Source organism: Columba livia, chromosome 3, assembly GCF_036013475.1.
Source record: "Columba livia isolate bColLiv1 breed racing homer chromosome 3, bColLiv1.pat.W.v2, whole genome shotgun sequence".
NCBI lineage: Eukaryota > Metazoa > Chordata > Aves > Columbiformes > Columbidae > Columba > Columba livia.
In genome coordinates this window covers 6,623,939-6,642,937 of record NC_088604.1, presented here as the reverse complement: position 1 = coordinate 6,642,937, position 18,999 = coordinate 6,623,939, and the positions used below count along the sequence as shown (strand labels likewise).

General features: G+C 41.7%; 1 protein-coding gene across 3 annotated transcripts in view; it reads left to right on the top strand.

Moving 5' to 3' along the window:
• Window positions 1-10,132, top strand: part of CLIC5 (chloride intracellular channel 5) — an 86,516-nt gene extending 76,384 nt beyond the window's left edge. For all 3 annotated transcript variants that reach the window (XM_005512289.3, XM_065055717.1, XM_005512290.4), the window contains exon 6: window positions 972-10,132. In XM_005512289.3, the coding sequence (XP_005512346.1) occupies window positions 972-1,139 (168 nt within the window). In that variant the 3' untranslated portion in view covers window positions 1,140-10,132. The remainder of the gene's footprint in view (window positions 1-971) is intronic.
• The last annotated feature ends 8,867 nt before the right edge of the window (window positions 10,133-18,999 follow it).

Sequence of the window (18,999 nt, the reverse complement as noted above, 5' to 3'; positions counted from 1 at the left end):
TTTCCTATCAGCTAGTTCATTCTGTCACCACAGGATTATTCTATGTGGTACATTCTTACAGGAAAACTGAAATATCCCAATCCAGCACGCTACTTAACCAACCAACTAGCTTTAAGCACAGATTAGTCCCATTGACTTCAATGGCGCTATACAGGTGCTTAAAATTAAGTGTGCACTTAACTGTTTTCCTGAATAAGGGCCTGAGTGTTTTCAGAAATCAAAAATTTCCCTTGATAGACAATTTCCTAGTCTAACAAGTCTTGAAAGAACCATTTTCTCCCCCAGTTTATCCTAATATTCCTGTTTCTAATGTCTGCTAAATCATCTTGGTTTTTCAATCATGGTACACATACCACCCTGAATTTTCCCTTTGAGTGAACACAGATAGAGTCTTACAACAGCTGTAGGTGGTTACATTCTCTGACATCATTGGCCAGGCAAAATATATTAGATATATTATAAGTAGAAACATAGTATATATAGAATATATGTTAAATATATATAATGATTAATTATGTTAAACATAAGTATAGTAATTAATGTTAAACTATGTTATATGTAAACTGTTACTAATGACTTTCCACTCAGTCTGTCTTCCTTTCTATGATTCAGCTAATCAGCTCTCTCTTGTTTGGCATCTCAGCTTTAAGAAGTGGTGTACATAAGGCTGGCAAAACCACCAAATACCACTAGGGTAAAATTAATGGGTATCATAAAAGTAATAATTTGGTGATATAGCTGCCAGGACATTGCATTAGTGTGTCCTCAAGCCAAGTAGCATCCTTGCAAGATAGGATATGACCAATGGACTCTTTTCAGGCTTTTCTCTTCTAACACCTTGATCCTCCAAGCGTTTCTGTCCTTTGCTATTAATTACGTGACAAGAAAGAGTACGAAGCTCTCTAAAAGGGAATCTAGAGATGTATCACCAGCAAGATGCCTTTTCCCCCCCTCTTTTCTCTTTGTTTTAGATTGTTACAAAGAAATACCGCAACTTTGACTTCCCGACAGAGATGACGGGGCTGTGGCGATACCTGAAGAACGCGTATGCCAGGGATGAATTCACCAACACCTGTGCAGCAGACAAAGAAATTGAGCAAGCCTACGCAGACGTGGCCAAGCGGCTCAGCAAGTCCTAACTGCCCTCGGCCGTGGCTCAGTATCCCCTTTTACAGACTCTTCTCCTCGTTGCCTTAAGATATACTTTATAATTATGCTATCTGGTTGGCATCCCAATGACTTCACCTATTCGAGTGTATTGGTCAGGGACAAATCTGCTTCTCCCTGGAGAAAACAGAAGGCAGCTCTAGTGTGGGGGGTGGAGAGACTTTGAAATCTGAACCTAAGATCTGGCTAAACTAGTATTATTTGCAATCAGTATTGGAAATGAGTCCGCTTTACTAGTTTCTTGTTTCATGTTGGGGGTATATCAACCACTTTTGGAGTTTTAAAAATAAGATATTAACTGAAATTTCAAGTAAGAGATTTAGGAATACACAGAACAGGTTCTTTTGTAGGTTATGTCAAGGATGCTTCCCTTCTGCTGGTGCTATTGGGATCCTTGAGGCAGGAGCAAAATACGAGAGAGAGAGAGGTAAAGAAGTTTGTCCCTAAAGGTGAAATGCTCTTAGCAGTTACACTATAAAAAACTTTCTGAATGCTTATTCTGTCCTAGCAGGCCCAAGAGCTTCTAGGGTATTTATTTTTAACTTGGCGCAAAGAGGGGAAGCCTGAGAGAATATGTCAGACTTGCAGATGCTACTTTGCATAAAATTTGCATGATATTGCTGGATCCGAATGTTTGAAGTGAAAGAGAGTGAATGAGCAATTAAGCAGGCAGCCCTTGGAAGAGCAGGGCTCATGCCAAAATGCCCAGTGGATCTGCTAGTTGGTAGAGACACTCAGACACAGCAAGAGTGGGGGCAGAATATTGACTCCAGCAAATAGAGGGAATTGGCACAATGAACCAAACCACGTAGGATATTGTCGTATTGACTGTATGGTTGCCAGTTCCTTTATAATTACTATCTTGGGAAGCTTGGGTCGGCAGGAGAAAGCTGTTGCTGCACATGAATTCCAGGCAGGGGAAGTGCTTTCTCCATGTTGAGCTCCAGATGGGTCACTTTCAAGCACTCATCATCTCACCCCAGGAGAAGTTTGCTCCAAAAGCCTCAAAGAGGGCAGACTAAAACAGAGGGAGGCACATTTCCAGCAAAAAATTTAGCTAGGGTCCTAGCAGAAATCCATGTGTGACACCTTCGTCCTGCTCCTCCAGGGTTTACCAACCCAGGTTACACAATTTGGAATAAGGATTGTTCCCTAAAACTGGTTGTTTTGTTCTGTCTGTAGCATCTGCCTGACACAATCTGCTTTATACTAGTGATTATTTGCATGTTATTTTAGCAATTTCAGAATGACAGCTCTTTTACATGAAACTCACATGCCCTGATATGCACAACAGTGCGCATGGCTCTTGATTTTCAGTTTGGGGAGATTTAACTGTTGTGTTCAAAGATAAAATAAAACCCGATGTGACTCCCCTTCTGGTCAGAGTTGCAGAGAGCTGCACTGATTTGAGGGTAACCCCAAGCTGTGACCAAGGGGAACCTCACAGCTGGCTTGTTTGTAGCCAGAGAGCTGAAGGACCGGAGACAGCATCGAAAATCAGCCTCTGCCCTGTGATGCCGATGACAATCTGAAGCCATCCCTGTTGCCTGATTATTCTGCTTTTCACGCTAACCCAGCTGGGAGCAGAATGTTGCTCGTTGATTGTGAAGATAGCTTGTGGTTTACTATTGTTTTGCATGCGATGGTCAATTTGTTTTGAATGTTTCAAAGCCATGGAAGAAAATCCATGAACTCCCAAATCTTCCCTCAAAATGGGCTATTTTAACAATGGCTAGACTGGAGGGCAAAGGCTCACACTCTTTAAAATATTGCTGAGAAATCAGCTGGCTCAGAGAACACTAATAGCAGCCAGAAAAATCTAATAAGATTAGAAGTGGCTGTGCAAGCACATGTGGCTTGTTAAAAACATTTCTTCATGAGATTGGAGTTATTTGTGATTTTTTTTGTGTGTGTGTAAATTAAGGCAACTATTTATTTATTTATTTTAATTGACTCGGTCCTTTCTGTCTGTTTTTCTGGTTTTGTTTTCACTCAGCACACTGATCAAGATGGCTCTGTCCGTTTAGAAAAGTGTTATTAGTAACGCTCTGCAAATTTGTTTCTGGGGAAAAGTCTTCTGTCTGGTTAATTGTCACTGGGATTTTTTACTTTCGGTATGATTTGACCAGGAGCATGCCAATCAACAGAATCTACATTGTCTTTTTCCAGGTTTGTTTCAATTAGTGGCTTTGCTTAATCACATTTGCAGTGAATCTTTGAATGAAGACTCAGAGGCAGATGCAGATTCTTCCTCTGTGTTTATTATTTTTAGCTCCTTAAAGAAGATTGTCCAAACATGCAGTAGATGTCAGGCTGAGTAAGTGAACCAGTTCAGGATCTGTCATAATTTCTTCCATCTCTGTGGATCTTTAACAATTTCCTGAATCCCGTGGTCCTGAAATGTTCTAGTATGTCTTACTTGAGTTTTGCTAGAATAAGGCCAAAACACAGTTGATTTCAGTGACTTCAAATTGCATCTGTTTTTAAAAAACTATGTTTAATAATGGTTTGGCTTATACCAAAAAGAGCTGTTAGTGCAATGAGTTTTTTCTAAGATGATTTGCATGCTCTTGTTAAAATTTTTTTAGGATTTCATTGTAAAATCTGAAAATCCCCAAGCTACCTTCCTTTTAATTATTAATTAAACAACTCCAAAATACCTCAATTTTTCTAACAATGCCCCCCCAAAATCTTGATGAAACTTATTGATCAATATGAAAAAGAATAAGAGGAAAATGAAAACAGTTTTCAGCTACCATGCCTGTTCTGTCTGAATTAAAGTCTCACTCTTAACTTTGCATTTTACTCATAGCCCTATTGTGGGCTGATGCAAGTTTATGGACAGGTTCAGGCATTCCCTGACCTTTGTTTAGATTTGAAATCCAAGCTCATGTTTTCAGACCTGTAACTTTTGCTCACCTTTGTGCTTTTTGGCTTTAGCCATAGTCAGAAGCAGGAAATACTGGAAATCCTACATAGAAAAGTGTTTTGCTAAGATTTTGAGCTCAGTTCTCAAGACTCAGGATCCACCACCAGTGAGGTTTTAAAGGGCTCCAGACTCCTTTAAGCAGAGTATTTTTTGTGACCTTCCATTGTATTTAGAATTATAAGTAATAAATATTAATCATACAGGATTGTGTATCTACATTGGCAAGGCAGCATTTCTGAAAAGAATCTAAGTGGCAAGACAGACATTGCAGATTTACAATAACTTTGTTCATAAATTTTTTGCAAGATGTAAAGAAAGACATAGTGCAGAGGGGGAAGAAGCCAACAATGTGGATTTAATCATCTGCATTACAGAAATGCAGACCAAATGTCTGTAAAGATGTCCATTTCATCCAAACATTTCTTAGATATTTATTTCAAAGCTCCCTGTTCAGTCAATCCAACACTCCATTCATATTGGAGCTAATATTGATTCTTCTTCTATTAGCAGTGGTATGGGAGTGCTAGAGGATCTCGTATATTAGTTATTCTATTTTCTGTTGGACTGTTTGATTTGCCAAGAGGTCATCTTGCTGTGCAAGTAGGACTGAAGAAGTACCATTTTCAATATAAGTCTTCTGACAAACATTTTTTTCCAATATAAAGAATCATATAATGTCATTGTTTTATCAGGTCTAGTGTGAAATATAGAGCTACAGGTTACTCCTATGTTTGCATCAGCTGAAAAGTCACAGCCATGGAGGAATGACAGCCTAAATCACGGAGAAATTAGATGCCTTTTTTTCCTACAAGTTCAGCTGAATTGCACATTGCAACTTCTTTTGCATATGTATTTTATTTTAACCTCCAGCCACCTTTCCTCCTCTCATCCCTGCTAAAAGTCAAGTCTAAATTAGCCGTGAAAATTCTACTGTTTCCTCAGTGCTAAGTAGCGGGGTGCTCATGGATGGGCACACAGGGAAGAGGGTTTTATCCATGTTGTGGGATGAAGTCCAAAGGCCACCACTGCACCAGCAGCGAAGGTGAGAAGCGGAGAGAACTCCCTTTCTGCATTGACTGAGTTTAGCTAATTATCCGAGTTTCAGGTATTGCAAAAATATAGGCAGTGGAAATCCCACTTATGTAAAACCCCAGGAGCAAATGGAAACATTCACTTTTCAAAATTAATGGGTGCTATAAAGAAAAAAATAACCCGAAAATGTTGTGTCCTCCGTCATGTATATTCCTTTATGCATCAGGAAGTTTGCATTTGTTTATTATTCTGCTAAATATAATCATTATTCTTGAATTGCTTTTGATACTAAGAAATATTTTCCAGTAAGATTTTGCCTTTCTGCTGAATCTTTCATCTCTTCTTTAATTGTGATGACTGCAATGACCTGGCAATTGCAGAGGAGGCAGGAAAGCTGTGAGGCTTATACTTGTTGAGAAGTTGAAGGAGGTAATGATTTTTTTTGAGAAAACAATATTAAAAATATTTTTTTTGAATGTGTTATTTCATCTGGGGTATTTTAACCAAGAGGATAGACTGTTTAGTCCAGACTCTGATTTTCAGCACAGACCTGTGCAAGCCACCATGTTTAAGATGCCTTTGCCTTGGGATTTCCTCAGGATACATAGAGACGTTCCTGCCGAGTCACAAAATTTCCCATTTCCTTGATCAGGAGGGATCTGCTGGTTTGTACTGGCACTGGACTATGACGGGCCACTAACTCAGTGCTAGGCAGTGAAAAAAGGGTTCCTGTTCCCTTCTCTCCCCTTGTAGCTCACATACAGGGAAAGCAGAAAGCATTAACCTGTTTTATTTCCTTGTCCCCTGTCCCAGGCAACACTCCAACCCTGGGAAAGCACAGAAACCCCATCCAGTGCTGGTTTTCAAAGCTTGATCTGCCCATCTTTTAACATGAGACATAAAGGTCTGAAGACCCCCATGTAGCTCCTCAGGCAGTGTTACAGGACTCAGCAGTGTCTCAGAGACTGCAACAATCACATTATTCCCATCGCCCCAAACCATTCCCCTTTCACCATTTACTGGAGAGATGCTAAAGCTGAAAATAATCTGGAGGATGCACTTGAATGTGTTCTATTTTGAACCGTGCTCATCACCTAACCCGCTCTGGACGATGACACCGTGGCAGCTCAGCAGGTCATGGCTCTGCTGCCAAAGGGATGACCCATCGCCTGTTGGAGCAATAGCACTTGGGTGGAAATGCTGAAGCTGCTTGGCCAAGGGTGATGCAACCAAGATGAAATGTTTCGGTGCCACCTTTTCTCCGGCCTGGCTCTTGAGCTGAAGTGTGTTAGCAGCTCAGCTGGGGCCATGCACTAACGAGCATTTCTAGCTTGTAGCATGTGAATAGAGACTACTCATGTGTTTAATGCTAAACATGTGCTTGCCTGCTTGCCTGGAGAGGGGCCTAAAAGTCATGACAGAGAAGCCTATCTTAATGAAGAGCATTATTATTCTCTTTTCCTTTGAAATCTGGTGGCAGGATTCCCAGTGGGGGAATTCCCAATAGGAATTCCCAGTAGAGCCCAAGGCTATATAAGCACGAAGATGTTTCTAGTGTGAAGGTGCCCTCAGTGAACAGAAACACTCAAGGAGAAAAGGAGGCAGCTTCTTACTACAGAAGCAGGACACCAGCTTGGTCCCAGTGGTAACTGGAAGGTCATCACCAGTGCTGTCAGGCCCCATCCTGGTTTATCATGGAGACGTTCTGAGGGGAGCTGGGACCAGGTCACGTTGATGGTGTGATACCAAGGCATATTCTGCTGTATCTCCAACCACACTCTCTATGGTGGTATCCCACAGTATAACACCACCTCCATTGTCTGTGCCTCTTATTATGAAGTAGCTTGTCTAAAGAAAAGAAGGGTGGGGGATTTATTTTTTATGTATACATGGAGTAAAAACAATCCAAATATGCTCTAATGGTTCTCAACATGATACTGTCAATTCTCACCACAGGGTGGAATTTGTTGGTGGAAATTAAATTACACTAAATTAAAACAGAAAAGCTTGGCTGTTGCTAATGGGTACTACTGGGAGCCCTAAAAGCAGTTTACAGTGTAGAACCATAACAGGAGTGAACATCCTTTAATTCCCAGCATCACTTGGGTTTCACAGAGTCATTTCAGCCTATTCTGCCACACTGCTGAGAAGTTGCTTTTTCCCTGTCTCCCTAGGTCTATAAACTCTGAAGAATTTGGGAAATGGCTACAGGCAACACATTAATGTCTTTCTTTTTGACTTTTTTCCTCCCTCTTCATTAAACTAACTACTTTAGTTTGGAAGTAACCGATAAGTAAATAGAATTTGCAAACAGCGAATTTCTCTGCTTTTTCATTAAGGAAGTTTTTAAGAGCTTTCAGGAAATGAGAGATTATACCAAGCTTTGGGAATAAAATGTGGTATAAAACATATATAGAAGTGTGATTCTGATTAAATAATTTAAGCAAGAAGATTACAGTTTGCTTTAAGGAACATACTCAATACTAAACAAACAGGATACTCCAGAAACTGCAAGAGGGATTTAAGATTCATTTCTAGTCTCTGTTGTGTGGTGTTTTTCTATTTAATTTTATTTTTATTTTAACTAATGATTGTACAACATAAAAACTATATATATTGACTTTCTTTAACTGCATTATTTAATTCAAGAATGCTGTGTAATGTATTGGGATGGAAGGTGGCATAAAAGGAAAGCTTATACCCTTGAAGCAGCATTATTACTACTGAGTCTTTGATTTTGTTCCCACTGGAATAAACAAGAGCCGCACCACTTAGTTGTGTAGAAGCAGGATCTCAGCTCTCCAGATGCAGATAGTTTGGCAGCTTCTGTGGAGGGTAATTTGCTGTTTAGCAACCTGAGCCTTGCGGTGGGCACAGGGAAGCGGACAGGACAGTCCTGGACTGAATGGATGGCGTTGCTTGCGCATGACCGCGGAGAATCCCCTGCTGTTACAAAATGAGATTAAGCCATCATGAGACGTGGACTGGCTCACCCTGAACCAGACACATTTGCCGACAGCACAGCCGCTAAATTGCTCTGACATCAGGAACCGCAGCGCAAGAGCTCGGCCTCAGACACAAGTCAAAGCGGCATCTTCGCCACCAGTCGTTTTCTATTTATAATGACACGGATCTATTTTATAGTCACAGGGAGGCACGACAGGAGTGGCCTTTGTTCTGCCTAAATCGCATTTCTCATGCGGGTGGGTTTAAAGACAGCCCTTGGCCCTGTGCCACGCACCCGGGGCAGGCGATCCTGGCACCACAATGCACACCCTGTCGTGCTCCAGCGCTCAAAGGCTCCGGCACTGGAGCAATAAACTCCTGCTAAATGGCTTAAAAACATTCCCTTAAGTGTGCTGAGCTGCCACTCTGCCTCGCTTCTCCTTTCCAATACTATTTTATGTCTAAGACTATTGTGTCAAATAAGCCAGGAGTATATTGCGTTGTTTAGTGTTGGAAATCACTTGATGTTATTGACCATAAGAAATTGGGGTGAAAAGACCCAAGACCAAATTCAACCCTCTTTCCTAGTATAAAACTGACTACTTAAGCATGCGACCGTATTTTCAGAGGCTGCAAGTCAATTGCCAACAGCTGCTTCATTTGGTTTCTGGATAACAGGTCCTCATCTCTGCAAATCCTTGTAGATATAATGGCACACCCATATCTTTTATTTTCTGCCCTTTTTTTTTTTAAATGAAGTCTTCTGATCTGTATGGTCTAGAAATGTATGATCTAACAATCAGTAGATTTACTTTTATAGTCTTGACTGCTTGACTGTTTTCAGTTCTAAAGCCTGAAGATCAAAACCAAGTTGCACAGTGGTGAACAGAAATGCTTTTTTTCCTTCAAAACCCACTAATTTTCAAATCTGACTCACTTAGGGCACAATTCTGGTTGCTTAGAGAAAGGTTTGAGGCTGAAAGAGAGAAAGGGGAGGCACCAGACATGCTACTGTTCTTCCACTGAAAGAGGACAGCAAGAACCAGTCTGGAAATCCTGAGAGTTATATGGACATATTTTCCATATTTAGTGTGAAAGCAACTTGTACAGAGACCCGAATTGCCTATACTACCCCACAACTGCTTAAAAATTGCAATAACATAAAAAAGCAAGATTTGGGATATGAACAATGAGATGATGATCAGGCATGGTACCTTTTCATGGCATTCTGTAGGAAAAAAATATCTCATTTGAAAGGACACTCAGCTGTTTAGGTATTGGCCCAGACCCAAGGCCATGGCTGAATTTTCTCCACTGAAATGTCATCTATCTCAGAAACACCTAATGGTGGATCTGCGGGAATAAAAGTAAAGATTGGTAACTCTTAAGGAGAACGCAGGAATGATCTTTAAACTCAGATCTGGTAAGCTTCAAAGAAAAGTAACTTATTTATAAACTACTATTTTATAGTGGTTGACAGTGACAAGTGACCACACATCTAGGGGTCTCCATCAGATAAGAAAGACAGGATGAACCCTTTTGCATAGTTGTGATTGTCAGTTGAGACACATCCTCTGTTAATGGGTAATTTTAGATTAGACTGTAACCTTTTGGGGTAGGAGCTATATGTTTCTTCTCTGTATGTGCAGCTCCTAACATAATAGGAGCCTGATTAGAGCCGTCATGTGCTGCTCTAACCCTTGTAATATATAATAATAGAAATAATACATTTAAAACATATTGCAGTTCACCTTTAATATTATGGTTGTGTGGCTCTATTCTGTCAACTGTGACTAAAATTAATGTCCTTTTTGTATAGTAAGTAGTATATTTTATTATTGAAGGAACAGTTAAATTTAATTTTTAAAAGAAAAGAAGTATCTGCTCTTTGCTTCATTTTAAGCTTTTGGATAAATCATCAAATATTTATTTTGTATCCTTCAAATGATTATGTGTTAAATGAAGAAATCCACCTTCTTGAATTGGAGCTGTTTATAATCTTATATTCCAAGAGTGATTAACACCTGATAATTTGAATAAAAGTGGTTTATTTTCTCATTGTGTTATTCCTGAACTTTTATTTAATTTGTTAATAGTTTTTGACTTAAACAGGCAACATTCCTTCAGCTGCAAGAAAAAACATGCACTTACAGCTTGAATACAGCTACAGTCATCATGGAGTCTAAAAATCAATTTAATAGAAGTAAATGGAAAGACAGAGAGGACAAGCAAGCTACATCTGTGGTAGAAGAAGAAACATGGCCAGGGTATAACTCCTGCACTGTCCCCCAGACTTTGGTGCCAGCTGGTGGCACTGTGGTGGCCTGGACCAGAAACCACTCTCCAAGGCGGTGTCCAAGTGCGGCCACGGGATATGAGAACTGGTGGGGTTATAATACAGGTCTATACAATAATGGATGTGTTGAAATGAGGAATGACTATTCAGTGTCTCTCATAACCCAGGTTACGTGTTCCTAATGAAATAATTAAGCACTATGTTTAAAGCAAACATAAAGAAGTACTTTTTTACAGAATGTGTAATAAAACTTTGGAGCCCTTTACCAGTGCATGCTGTGCAGATCAAAATGAATACGGGGCTCAAATATGGACATGATCACTTCATGAAGAACATATCCATTCCTGTTGTTAAACACTGAAGTTTGGATGCAATTTTCAGGTCAAGTCCCTCAATACCAGGTCTGGGAGAGGGTTAGGGAGAAGTAGTTTCCACTTACCTTATTTCTTACATAGCTTCTGCTGCGAGAGCTGAGGTAGCTTGGCTCCAGGACGGCCTTTCTGATGCGATAAAAAAGCAAAACTGATATTATGATAAACAACACTTTGAATTTATCTTCCTCCAAGCAAACCACTTCCAGAGAGGCATTAGAAACAGAGGGTCTGAGTCGCTCTCACAGTAAATCATAGAATCAGACAATAGTTTTGACTGGAAAAGACCTTTAAGAACATAGACTCCAATAATTAGGCTACCACGGACAAGTCCACCTCTAAACAATTCCCTGAGAATCTCATCTACATGAAACATTTTATCTGTTAATCCCATGTTTGAAGAAAATATTATTCAAAGCACAGCAGTCAGGAGAAAATACTCAGAAATATGAGAAATATAAAAAGATAACTCAGTAACTAGTAAATAATAAATATTAATATGAAATATTTAAATTAAATATGAATTAAATTAAAGTTATATTTCAAGTAAATAATAAATAAATATTAATGATAAATAAATAAAGAATGTCAGGGAATCACTGGCCATCTGAAATAACAAGGGTTCATCATCCAACAGCTGCAGCTGGAGAGGAACAAATAGGATTCCTCCTGGTTTACATTTCAACTCTTCCTCTGGTCACCAAAGACTCTACCTTTGGGCCACATCTCTCTAGTACCAGATCTCTCTTGATGTGCTGTGTGATCTAACAAAGAGAATTTGGCTCAAAGTCTTCAAACCCAAGCTGATAAGTGTCAGTCTAATGTTTTAGCTTTAACTAGTGCTGAAATAGCTGTTCAGTTGTCCAGAACTGTACCGGTCCAGGGCCTTGGCTGATTGCTTTTGGACTAAATCTGCAAGTGAAGTACAGCTTCATAGCAGACATGGTCTTCCCCTTCTCTCAGATTGTGACATGGAAGAAAACCAAGGCATCTACAAAATGCATCATGAGGCAGATCAAAGAAGGAATAAATAAGGTAATGCAATTCCTACTATTGCCTGATTTGTAACCAGTCCTGAATGGAACTAGAGCTTTACTGTTTGGTCATTCAGCTGCATGAAGGTTGACCACAGCCACTGCTATGAGTTATTGGTAACACTGCCATGCATTTTCTCATAAAGACCCACATCTTGCATAGCTCCACCATGTCATTGCATTGCCAGAATCACATGCATGAGACTGTCATCCTAATGAGCAACTGCAGGAGCGACCGGTACTGAATTCTTCAAAGACTGATGCCGTGAGCCCTAGCACTTGGGGTTTACCATACTGACCAGACTCAAAACTTGTTCCACACTGATGGTGTTTTTTTAGTGTTTATTTGATTAAAAATAGTTACCTATAGCTCTAAGTGCTCTCATTATACAAACAAACCTGACACTGGTCTCAGACTCTCCACACACTGGTCTAGGTGATATTTTATGGCAGTGAGTGCATCAGATCACTAGGCACTGCGTAAAATGAGAGGTTTCTGTGCCTGAGTGATAGTGATTGCAGACCTGAATGATGAAAAATGGGGTGAGTAACAACCTGGATCGCTTATCATTTTCCTGTCTTTATTTTATCATTCCTTATGCATCTGCTCTGAACAAGCCAAAGCTTTCCCCCTTTCCACAGCTCCGTCTCTATGCTGCTGGTCATGTTTTGGGTCATTCAGTCTCTGAAGGATCACTTCTACCCAGCTAATCGCTCTATCTGATGGGGATTTGTTCTGCTGTCTCTCCCTGCTTGCCACGTGAAAAATAGAGTCCTTAGCAGTGTCCACAGAGCTGCTGGCACCTCTTCCTTCAGGGATGGGGTTGCGGGGAGCTTTGTCAAAGAGGGTTTAGTTTGGGGTTTTTCTTTTTTATCTCAATACCTGCTATAACACTCTACACATCCTACTAGACACACTGCAACCAGTTCAGTCTGCACCAGGCAAGAGTTTAGACATTTCAGGTGTCATCCATCCTTCATATCTCGTGCATGCCTTGCCTTTCATGAGCCCAGCAGATGCCTTTAATTGCCAGCCACTGCTCTTGGCTTTCCAAGAAGCAGCAGAGGAACTATGGAGTCCCTTTGGCGAAGGATGAAACGAAGGGGCCCAGCAGTGTTATGACATTTTCTTGCACTGAATTGGCTTTGGGAAGAATGGGCTCTTTCCTCCCGTTAGATAAGCACAGAAATCTTAAGCAGATGCTTGCAAAACATCAAACAAATATATACTTTAAAGAAAATAAATATAGGCTATACCCACATACCCCATAATCTGGCCAATATTCAGCCACCGCTAACAGTATCTAGCCTTTCTCTGGTGAAGCCTGGATGAAAAGGAAAAACCCGCAGTCTAGTCACTCCACAGCAGGACTGCAAGCGGCTCCTTCATCACCATCACACCAGAGCTGAACGTGGCAATGGTGGAGCTGGTGGTCAGTCTCCAATCTGCCCTGTTGGTCAGCAATTAGAGGGAAACACAGTCCTTCTCTCTCATGTGTTGTGTGTACACTCCAGGGGCTTTTGTGGAACGTAAAGGGGAATTTCATGCCATAGGGAAGAAGGTTCAGCTCTCTGGAAAGCCTAAGTTGCCCAAAATAAAAAGAAAGGGTGTTTTCTCTAGTGCTTAAGTACTGTTATGCTCCTGATTTCTCAGGCAGAGATAATAGGGTAGATTTCTTCTAGTTTCCTTGCATAGGAAAGCCACAAGATTTGGGAAAAGCTGGATGGAACTATATTCACTGAGAAGTATGAGAAAGTGCTTCCTGAAAGAAGTTCCCTGTCTTTCAACCCTTTCTTAAACCAACATCAAAGAACATTACCAGTGTCAAGAGAAGGGCTTTTAGAAACCTGCTGAAGTTCAGGTTACCCATCTAATCCTCATTCACCTTCTCATATGGACGGGCTGTGGTTCCAGCTTTCATCTTCACTGTATACAACCACCTGATATGAGGCTGTAGCATGGAGGGTGCTGGTCTCTTCTCCTAAGTAGCAAGCAACAGGGTGAGAGGAGTTGGCCTTAAGTTGTGCCAGGGGAGGTTTAGATTGGATATTAGGAAAAATTTCTTCATAGAAGAGGCTGTTGGGCACTGGAACAGGCTGCCCAGAGAACTAGTGGAGTCACCATCCCCGGTGGTGTTTAAAATATGGGGTTCTTGGAGACATGGTTTAGTGCTAGATTTAGGTTTGGTTGGACTTGATAATCTTGAGGGTCTCTTCCAACCAAAATGGTTCTATGATTCTATCTGCTCATGTACCAAGTCCTGCACAAGTCCTGCCCCTTTCATTTCCCTGAATGGGTGATGTAATTTGTTTGCTCAGCAATATGTGGTGCTGGGACTTCTTTATTCCTTATTACTCAGCCTGTTAGGAAGCTCTTGAAAACAGTCATGGTATCATGTGCTTTCTGCAGCAGTGTTGTTTGCAACTACTTCACAAACATTCATTACATCACTTCATGTGTCCCTAAGGGGGAAAGTATGATGTTTCACAGCGTGGGAACCAAGGCTTAGAACTTCAGATATAGGTTTTCACTTCACATTGGATACTCCATTTCACCTCTTGAAGATGTGATTTATTCTCAGGACATTGCTCTGCACAGCAATTTCAGGGTACTGCTGTACCAATAAATTCAATCTGCTGGGAAAACTCCCAGTCTTTGGGACAAACTGGTTCAAAATGGCTCGTGTCCACACTGGTTTTATCCTCTTAAACTGGATGGCTGCCTGCAAACTGCTTATTAGAAACAGGCCCTGGACAAACAAACTTCCAAATGATGCTGGGGACAGATTAGTTTGGGAGGGTGCTAGATGGCCTGAACCAAGAGAGCTTTCACAGTCTAGACATATATATATATATATATGTGGTGTGTACATACCCTAAGTAGTAAATGCAGGTATTTGGGCTATGTTCCCACTGCTTTCCAGTGCAGCTGGGAGTGCTCAGAGCTCCTGCACCTCAGTTGTTGCCACCTCAGGTACCAAACCCACCATAAAAAGTAGCAAATTTGGCTCAGTTGAACAGTATTTGGTATGGCTCAAAGTCTGTCTGGGGGCATGCTTTTTAACATGGCCTGTTACGATAAGACAAGGGGTAATAGTTTTAAGCTAAAAGAGGAGAAATTCAGGCCAGACATGAGGAAGAAATTGTTGCCCCTGAGGGTGGTGAGACACTAGCCCATGTTTCTCAGAGAGGTGGTGGATGCGTCATCCCTGAAGACATCCCAGGCCAGGCTCTGAGCAACCTGATCTGGGTGAAGATGTCCCTGCTCATGGCAGGGGTTGGACTGGTTGAGCTTTGAAGGTCCCTTCCAACCCAAACTGTTCTATGATTCTATGATTTTATGACTTTGCAAGTATAGTAAGGTTTTAGTGTAGTTTTTCCTTGTATAATGTTTTTTTGTGTGTGTGCATACGTACACATACACACATACTTACACTTATTTATACATATGTGTGTATACACATATGGTGGCATCTTTCCCTCTGAGCAGCATTTTAATTCTGGGTATCTGTAATGATCACAGAAAATCAGTGCTGAAGCCCAAGTCCTAGCGACGTTATTCATCACAGGGCAGTGAGAGTCGCACTGCCATTCAACTGGGAAATTCACTACCCCTTGCCACGGGGCACAAGTCCCCAGGGAGAGCCCTGTGGCTGTCAGAGCCTGCACGATGCTTTGCTCTGCATCCAGCTGGAGCAGCACTCATATTTATGGTGTATGGGCTTAAATCTTTATTCATAAACCAGCAGCTTTAGCTTTTCATTGTCAATGTGGATGTTGAACTAATCAGAAGAGAGAGCAGGGGAAGGGTGGGGACAGGAAAAGAGGAGTTTGTGGGAACATAACATTGTAAAAGAAAAAACTCTGCTTGCTGTCAGTTAAGTCTCTCCATTAGTTACCTCTACCATTATGGATTCATTTTAAGATCCAGACTTCAATATACATAACTTTAAATCACTAACATTCTTCATGGCTCTGTGATTTGCTGGTTCCATATGTAGCCTCTTGGCCCATTACATTGGCACAGGTTCAATTCTTGTTCTTCCTTTGGGTTACGGTTTCCTTGCTTTGATGGGGGAATCGGGAGGGGAAGAAGAGGGAAAGGCCAAAAAACTGACGGTGAGATAGAAGCCAAGTGATGGGAGAGAATGAAAGAATAGGAGGAAAAGAAAGGAGCAGAAGTACAAGTACTACAGAGAGAAATAGCTTAAAATAAATAGGAAGAAGTAAAGAAATAGTAGAGAAAAAGCAGAAAAAGGAAAACAATGAGAAATATTTTCACGTAAAGCCACCCTCATCCCTCTGCTTTTAACAGTGCTGAGACACTGAGTAGTGGGAGGAGAGGACTGATAGTCCCTTCCCTGAGAGCCCAAAATGGCAATGCCATGCTGCTCCTTGTCCCCTCGCAAACAGGCTCAGTTCCCGCCTGAACTTCATAATTAAGCTCACTGAGATTTTGCTTGGGGTCTGGGCTGACAGCTGTATTGAATTTTGGTTTATTGTGTGATTTATCAGAGCCGTCGATGGGCGTTTGGATGATTTAGTGCTGCAAAAATACCTTGGAATGCAATGCACAGCAATATCTGCATTATTAATAACAATAATAATAAAGATAAATGTCCCTCCCCAGAGCTTTCGATGGCCATGCCACTCAATTTAACATTTTAACAGTGGCATGTGGCCTCTCCATGGCACCTGGTAACGTCTGATGGATTCAAGCAGGCAAAGAAAAGGTTATTTGTCAAATGCTCAGCCTCAACTGTACGGTATTTTGAAAGCTCCAGGTCAGAGCAGCCTGAGCTGCATTCCTGTCCCTGACATCCAGCGAGACTGAACTTTGTCATGTTATTAAGCTGTCAGCAGCGCTGGGGCGTTATTTAGATTTCTGGTGGGAACTCCTTGCACATGCTTGGGGTGCTCTAGTGGGATTATATCAACACCATTGTAAAACACACACAAATGAGCTGTGCTGTAATTACCACATGAAGCCCTCGCTTGGCTGGGTTAATCAGCAGAGAATGGAAATACCAGATAAACACAAATGGGCCACCAGGATGTTTACTCCAGTGGCAACAATGCCATTGTTTCCTATGAGACCAGCCTGATTCTGGGGCTCCTCTGGCAGCCAAACCACCAGTTGACGAGCATCTGCCATGCATGAAGGAGCAACATGGGGCTCTGCTTCATCCTCTGCACAAGAGTCCTACATAAATGACTGGCAGGACTGGGGCTGGGAAGATGCAGAGGGACCAAGGGCTTTAGATGGCGTGATATTTGCTGTTGTAAAAAGAAAATAAAAAGAAATTCTCTACATCCCTGCACCAGTAAAAAGAAAATAAAAAGAAATTCTCTACATCCCTGCACCAGTACCACTTTGCATGAGACTCTTGTGTCCACCAGGTAGTACAGAGGCTGCATTCTGTACACTCCTCCCTGTGTTCTCTGAAGTGGAAGGTGCAATTATGGCTTTATCAGTTCCAGCTGCCTGTCAGAAAGGGTGCGCTGGGGAAAAGCATCTATCTGGGGAGTTTTGTTCTGTTGGTTGCCATTCGACAAATCACATTTTCACATGCTTTTATCATTCGCTTTTCGGGAAGAGGCACAACCTGATTTAAATCGACCGCACCGCACTGCAGCCACAAGCCACAGTGGAACCATGGTGGCATCAACCACCCTGGGTAAAGCCGAGTGCTGAGATCCTCCCTCATGAATCCTTTCCAGTACATCAGATCTGTTTTATCCACCTGGGCGCTGTAACTAAGACCGTGGACAGTGGTTTGCTAAGCAAACAGCTGAGCCCCTGGAAGATGTCCTTGTCTCACATGTTTGCTACCACATCCACAGCTCTACCCATGGGCAAGGGCTTGCCTGACCTCTCCTTAAATCACTGATGGTGGTTGTCTGGAGGAGTTTCGAAGAGCGATGAGGATGGTTGTGCACAAGCCTGCCTGGCTGTGTCAGGAGCTGACAGCAGAGCACTTGGTTAATCCCTTCCTCTGGAAAAACTACAGGGAAGCATAAGGGATGGTGACAAATACTGAATGGGTAACAACAGCATCATTTGGCACAGGAAGCTTTGAAAGAAGTTTTCCACTCATCCTGACATCCTATTACAGCAACATCGCAACGAAACAACGAAAACATATAACACTATGTCAGTAATTGAAGAAGTCCTTGAAGTGACTGTGCTACTTCCATGAATTTGTGATCCAAATGGGATAAAGATGTCTCTCTGCAGCCTCCATTTGCAGACAGAAGATTGTCGAAAGACGTTCACTTGTCTCTCAAATGGCCAGGTTAGTTGTTCAGCTCTCATCTCCTGGACAATAACGTATGAAGCACAGGACCATTGATGCCTTCCCATTCCTGGTATAAAGAGAGGGGCTTGCAGGAGGGTTTTCTTCTCCGTGAAAAAGAAGGGAAGAGGAAAAGGGTGGTGGTGAGGTACAAGAGAAACCTCGAGACAACAGGTTTGGGAGAGAAAGCCAGAGTGAAGAAGGAATGAGGTCTCCTTAGGGTTTTTTGCCATGTCTTTGTTCTACACAAAAGTATAGCCACATCATGCTCTGAGAGGCTCCTCTCTGAGTTCCCAGCTGTCATTGTCTTCACTTACTTTTGGGACCATATAGGACACCAGACACTGAATAACCATGCCACTCTCACTGCTATTTCTTCTCTGCTCTGTTTGGCACATCCATCTGTGCCATGCCTCATGTTAGCTCTTGACTTCCCATCTCCTGTAGCAGGTTGAGGTCTACCATGCTCAGCTTTGGGTCTAAAAATGTTATTGATAAATAATACTGACCAAAACTTCCTTATGTCCTCAGTGTTAACACTACTTTAGCAGACAAAGGAATGGACGTCACAAATCCACTCTTCTCCTGCCTTTACTCACTCCTTAGCGAGACCGATAAAATCCTGATGTCTCCCAGGAGCACCCTGAGACTCATGAGGGTGGGTCAACACCTGCAGGTACCTGACTAGGAACCTCTTGCTGCACTGGTGACTCGGGTTCCCAGGGGCACAACTCATTTTTATCACCAGTTTTGAAAAATTAGAATGCACACCTCATAGATCTTCTGTGTATGACTCTTCAGTTAGGGGCTCTTCGGTGCAATGTCTATCCCTAATGAAAAACGTTTTTCATCAAAAAGGAAATTCTTAATAAAAAATGAACTCTAGTAAAACTTTTCCATATAAAATTGCTGGTTTTGATGCACACTC